Here is a 6,897-nt window from a genome sequence, read left to right on the forward strand (position 1 = left end):
GTTCTTTGTTTTATTTATGTGACCAGTCCCGTTCAGTTTCTCATCAATGGTAGTCCATTTCTGATACCCTTCAGTAGCAGTTAAATAGTGACAGACAAGTTTTAATTCAGTCCTTATCCAGACATTCCTTCAGGTTTCTTTTAAAGAGGAGTTAACTGACACTGTCCATTTTTCAAGGAAGCTTTTGCAGACGTGTGTTGTTCTTTGAATGTCCACTGAGGCTTTTAACTTCATTGAAATAAGTGAAGTACCATACTTGTAAAAATGTTGAATGCACGTCTTTAGGCAAAACATCGGGTTGATTTATACATGAGTAATATTTGAGGGGTTGAAATCCATGCACGTTCTTGGGTACAGTGATGCACTTCAGGGATTTTCAAAATTCTGAATTTGTGTCCGCTTGTCCCACATTCCTATAACTTATTTCAACAAATTCATCAAATTTCACTTTATCCAGTTCCTTATTGTTTGGATTTTACTGAAAAGAGAGACAGGTTGCTAAAGCTTTTCATCTCATACTCATCTTGACCACACAGTCCTTATGAAGAAAACATTCCGTCTTCACATTGAGAATACCCTCTTTCATGTTATGTGGTAATACCATTGTGATAAATGGGATAGATTTAGAATAGATCTAGCAACTGAAGACTGGGCATCCATGAGGCATTGTGGAGCAGCAGCAGAATTGTACTGCAAGACAATCTGCAAACTCGTGGCCCACCATGATCCCCCACTGTACCATGACCATCAAGCCAGGGCATCAACTCTGATTCAATGGAGCAGGAGAATGGCACCAAGTATACCTAAAAAAAAAAAAAAAAAACTACTTGTTTGCCGAACGGTATAAGCAGCATTTGATCAAGTTAAGCAATTCAACAACCAATGGTTCAGATCTAAGCTCTGTAGTCCTGCCACATCCAGTTGTGAATGGTGGTGGACAATTAAACATTTCACTGGAGGAGGAAGGTCCCCAAATCTCCCCATCCTAAATGATGAGGGAGCCCAGCACTTCAGTGCAAAAGATAAGGCTGAAGCATTTGCAGCAATTTTCAGCCAGAAATGCCAAGTGGATAATCAGTCTCATCCTCCTGCAGAGATCCCCAGCATAACAGATGGCAGTCTTTAGCCAAATCAATTGACTCCACATGATATCAATAAATAGTTGGAGGCAATAGATAAGGCTCTGGGCCCTGACACTGAAGACATGTGCTCCAGAGTTTACCAGGTCCTTAGCTGTTTCAATACATCTACAGCATTGGCATCTACCTAGCAATATGGAAAATTGCCCAAAAGTAGGAAAGGATCCAACCCAGCCAATTACCGACCCATTATTATACTCTCGATCATCATTAAAGTGGATGGAAAGGGTCATCCCCAATGCTATCAAGCAGCACTTGCTTAGCAATAGTCTGCTCACTAATACTCAGTTTGGGTTCTGCGAGGACCACATCGCTCATGACTTCATTACAGCCTTGGTTCAAACATGGACAGAAAAGCTGAATTCCAGAGGTGAGGTGAGAGTAACTGCAATCGATATCAAGACCAAGTGTGGTGTCAAGAAGCCGGAGCAAAACTATGGAGTAAATGGGTATTAGGAGGTAAATATCTTCGCTGGTTGGAGACATATCTGCCACAAAGGAAGATGTTTGTGGTTGTTGGAGTCAGTCATCTCCGCTCCAGGACTTCTCTTCATGAGTTCCTCAGGGTAGTTATTTTCTAATCAACCTTTTCAAAGATGTTATTGCACACCTCTGAAGCAGGTGGGACTTGAACCTGGGCCTCTTGGCCCAGCGATAGGGACACTACCACTACCACTACCACCACACCACAAGAGCCCTTGGAGATCCTCAAATTTTTGACCCTTAGAATTCCATGGATTCTAAAATGGCCTGTTTTAAGATATTTTCTAATCGACCTGTTCAAAGATGTTGTTACACACTTTTGGACCTGGTGAGACTGGAACCTGGGGCTCCTAGTTCAGAGGTAGGGACACTACTACTGCACCACAAGAGCCCTTACGTTCCTCAGGGTAAGTCCTCAGCCCAACCATCTCTAGCTGCTTCATCAATGACCTTCCCTCCATCATAAGGTCAGACGTTGGGATGTTCGCTGATTGATTGCACAATGTTCGGCATTATTCGTGACTCCTCACATACTGAAGTAGTCTGTATCCAATATCCACGTTTGGGCTGATAAGTGATAAGCAACATTCACACCACACAAGTGCCAAGCAATGACCATCTTCAATAAGAGAAAATTTACTCCTGTCCTTTGACATTCAATTTCGTTACTATCACGGAATCCCCCACTATCAATATCCTGGCTGTGACCATCAACCAAAGGCTAGAACTCCTGCAGCAAGTAACTCACCTTTTATCTCCCAGTCCCTGTTCACCATCTACAAGGCACAAGTCAGGAGCATGATGGAATACTCCCCACTTGCTGGATGAGTGCAGCTCCAATAACACTCAAGAAGCTTGACACCATCCCGGATCGAGCAGCCCCTGCTTGATTGGCACCATATCCACAAACATTTGCCCCTTCCACCACTGATGCTGAGTAACAACAGTGTGTGCCATCTACAAGATGCACAGTCATTCACTAACCTGACTTGGAAATATATCTTTGTTCCTTCGGTGTAACTGCATCAAAATCTTGGAACTCACTCCTCACAGCACTGCGGATGTACCTGCATCACAGGGACTTCAACAGTTCAAGAAGGTTGCTCACCAACACCCTCTCGAAGTCAATTATAGGAATAGACAATAAATGCTGGCCCAGCCAGCAAAGCCAAATCCCCCGAATGAATAAAAAAGTGTAAACCTCATGAAAGTATGCAGTTGTTTTATTGGTTTTTGTTTAGGACATCCAAGAAGACCTTGAAGCCAAGTACATGGATGCAGTTCAGTCGATTGATCTTTTGGAAACTGAGAAGACTTTACTGGTGTATGAGGTGGAGCGCTTGAGGGACATTCTAGAGAGCACAGAGGAGGAGCTGGCAGAGCTCCAGAGGAAACACCTACAAATACGCACGGTAATATAAATTGTATCCTAATTTTCAATTTTACTTGCAATTTAAAGGAGTTTTAAAGAATCAACTTATCTTCAAGGCAATAATCCTAATTAAAATGCTGTTGATTATGAAAAGCCAGGAATCCTGTCCTGTTTTTTCTTGACAAGGATCAACAGGGTAGATGCAGGAAGGATGTTTACCCTGGCATTGTTACTAAGGGGAGTCCAAACCCAGGGGTCACAGTCTAAGGATACAGGGTAAACCATTTACGACTGAGATGAAAAAGATTCTTCACCCAGAGAGTGGCGAGCCTGTGGAATTCACTACCGTAGAAAGCACTCGAGGCTGAAACATTGTATGATTTCCAGAAGGAGTTGGATATAGCACTTGGGGCTAGAGGGATCAAAGGATATGGAGGAAAAGCAGAAACAGACTATTGAGTTGAGCAATTGCTATAATGAATGGCAGAGCAGGCTCGAAGGGCAGAATGGCTCTTACTTACTATGTTCCTATGTTGGGCTTGGGATGGGGTTCTAGATCCAAAGGACTCAGCTTCTCAGAATAAGGGAGAGACTGTGGTGAATCAGTCATTAAATATGTTCCAGACTGAGATTGATAGATTTCTACATATTAACAACATCAAGGGATAGAAGGATAGTCCAGGAAAATGATATTGAAGTAGAAAATCAGTCATGGTCTCAATGAGTGGCAGAGCAGGCTTGAAGAGTTGAATGGCCTACTTTTGCTCCTGTGCCTTATGTGTATTAATCATGGGTGATATTTTAATCATCTATATTGGGATAGTCAGAATCCTTAGATTCTGGAGAAGTGCTGGAGGATTAGAATACTGCCGATGTACACCTTTATTTGAAAAGGGAAGGAGACACAAGAAATAGGTAACTGTAGGCCACTTAGCTTAACATCTGTTATTGGGAAAATATTAGGGTTTATTATAAAGGATGTAATAATAGAGCATTTAGAAAAACATGGAGATTAAGCAGGGTTAGCTTAGCTTCATGAAGGGGAAGCCATGCCTGACAAATTTATTAGAATTCTTTTGAAGAGGTAACAAGCAGAATAAATAGAGGTGAAACAATGGATGTGATTAGGATTTTCAGAAGGCTTTTGATAAGGTACCACATATTTGGCTACTTTATAAGATAAGAGCCCATGGTGTTGGAGGTAGTATATTACCATGGATTGAGGATTGGCTAACTAATTAAAGAGAGAGTTCGGACAAGGGTGGGGAAGGGATGCATTTTCAGCTTGGCAACCTGTAACTAATGGTGTACCATAGAGATTTGTGTTGGAGCCACAATTATTTACAGTATAAATGACTTAGATGAGGAAAGTGAATGTATAATAGCCAAGATTGCGGATGACACAAAAATAGGTGGGAAGGCAATTGGTGAGGCTGACATAAAGACTCTGCAGAGAGATATAGACAGATTAATTGAGTGGGCAAAAATTTGACAGATGAAAAAGATGTGGGAAAATGTGAGGTTATGCACTTTGACAGGAATAATAGAGGAGCTGAATGTTATTCAAATGAAGAAAATCTGCAGAAAGCTACAGAACACAAGGATTTGGGGGTCCTCATCCATGAATCATAAAAAGCTAGCTTCCAAGTTCAGTGGGTAACAGGGAAGGCAAATGGAATGAATGGAAAATAAAAGTAGGGAGGTTTTGCTAAAACTATACAAGGCACTAGTCAGTCTACAGCTGGAATACTGTCAACAGTTTTGCGTCCCTTATCTAAGAAAACATATACTGACTTTGGAGGCAGTCCAGGGAAGGTTCACTCAGTTGATACCAGGTACCAGGTATGGTGGGACTGTCTTATGAGGAGCGGTTGAGTAGATTGGGCCTCTACTCACTGGAATTTAGAAAAATGAGAGGCAACCTGCAGAAAGATTGTTACTCCTTGTGGGAGAGTCTAGGACCAGAGGGCATAATCTCAGAACAAGGAGTTGTGCATTTAAGACCGAGATAAGTAGCAATTTCTTCTCTCAGGGTAGTGAATCTGTGGAATTCTTTACTGCAGAGGGATGTTGAAACTGGGTCATTAAGTATATTCAAGGCTGAGATAGACAGATTTTTAATCAATAAGAGAATCAAGGGTCATGAGGAAAAGACAGGAAAGTGGAGTTGTGGATTATCAGATCAGCCATGAGCTCAGTGAATGGCAGAGCAGACTCGTTGGCCGAATGGCCTGCTGCTCCTACATATGGTCCTAAGTTCTTTAGTAGCAGTTTAATAGCCTTACCAGATGTTTCATGTCATTATATCACACCTCAAAACTGTCTCCAATTAAGCACTGATATCAGACACAAGACAAATTAAAATAGGAGATGTCACTAGAAGAGTAATGATATACTGTAGAAGGTCGATGTTAATGCCCATCATTGGCACAGTATAGAATTAACTTTACCCCTATGTGTCACCTGGAAGAGTTAGATACAAAAAGAAACAATTCCTTTCCAAGCAGTGTCGTCCCTCCATTTCTGTGTACAAAGGAGCAGTAAATAAAAAATGAAAATGGTTTGACATGAAAGTTATTGAGTAATTGTTTTCTCAATTCCATCAACAGGAACTGGAGACAGAGAAAGTTGCCAAGCAGTTATTGCAACAAAAGATTAGTTGCATGCAGGAGCAGCTGGAGGAGAGACTGGAGAGCCAGGTAAGAGTGATTAAAGCAACATTCTGATTTACACTGTGGCTGGGATCTAAGGGAAATTGCATTTGATAATGGAATCATCTTTCTTGGAACTTTTGGATCCAAGCACAATGTCTTTTCCTTTTTCTTCCCCTACTCCTCACCCAATTTTTCCTTTGGGTACACAACACCATTCAGGTACGCTTAGTACGAAGGTAGGATTTCACCTTCATACAGAATGAACTGGTCACTCCTGCCTATAGTGTCATGGAAAGATGCATCTATGACAGGTGATTGATGAGGACAAGGTCTAATAGGTTTTTCTCTTTTTATTGGTTCCCTCGCTACTTCCCATATGTCCAGTTGTGCAGCTATGTCTCCACGGCAGGTTTCTTGTATTGCAATGGCCTAAACTGCAGAGGGAAAATGGCAGATGTCCAATGACATGTCCTCGGTTCATTGTCTTGTGATGCCTCATCCTGACATGTTTCCTTTTGGATTTTTTTTCTTGTTGGTTTGCCATTGCTTTTTAGTCTCGGGGCAGTGAGGCAGGCTCCAAGTCTATCTCGGCCAGAACAACTGAGCCTGTGTTGTTGCCATTATTCTGAACCATGTGCTTGCAATCTAGCCAACTAAACTAACTAGCCTCTTATTATGAGAATAGTGCCTTCAGTATTGCTCTGTCTGTGGGACAACTCGTAATCAGGCTTGACCCTTCTCATCATTCACCTACTTCTCCAAATAGGGACAGGTAACTGAACAGGACAGTAGGTGATTGCTTGTACAGTCAGAAACAAATGTTAGTTACGTGCAATTGGCCATCAATATTGTGACGATGCTGTGGCTTTAAGAGGTTATTTTGTCCAGGTTTCTTTTTGAAGAAAGGTTTTAAGGGAAAGGCGGAGAGCAGTCTACCAAAAACACTAGAGTAAATAGCTTGTGAGGCCTTGGATTTTTTTAAAAAGTTGGAACAATAGAAGCAGCCTAAATAGGTGGGGTCGAGCTCTCACAGTACCAGGATTTTTAGTTTTTGTAGCAGCAGTTGTTGCTGGGTTCTCAGGAGTGTTGGAAGGCAGTGAATCTCTCCCAGCCGCTACACTCTCTCTCTAAGTTTTCTCTGGATGCTTTTCCTCCAGGGCTGCTGGAGTTGCATGTGAGACAGTTCTGTTTTCTGAATTTGTCTTTTGCCAAGGGTGTGTTTATGGGATAACACAGTGTGGAGCTAGAG

General features: G+C 41.9%; 1 protein-coding gene across 1 annotated transcript in view; it reads left to right on the top strand.

The window, feature by feature from the left end:
- LOC109925776 (leucine-rich repeat flightless-interacting protein 2-like) overlaps positions 1–6,897 on the top strand; it is a 26,979-nt gene that overhangs the window by 16,977 nt on the left and 3,105 nt on the right. The window contains exons 2-3 of the mRNA XM_048618851.1: positions 2,864–3,034; positions 5,604–5,693. Of these exons, the coding sequence (XP_048474808.1) occupies positions 2,864–3,034; positions 5,604–5,693 (261 nt within the window). The remainder of the gene's footprint in view (positions 1–2,863; positions 3,035–5,603; positions 5,694–6,897) is intronic.

The sequence above is a fragment of the Rhincodon typus genome, chromosome 41 (assembly GCF_021869965.1).
Source record: "Rhincodon typus isolate 14 chromosome 41, sRhiTyp1.1, whole genome shotgun sequence".
NCBI lineage: Eukaryota > Metazoa > Chordata > Chondrichthyes > Orectolobiformes > Rhincodontidae > Rhincodon > Rhincodon typus.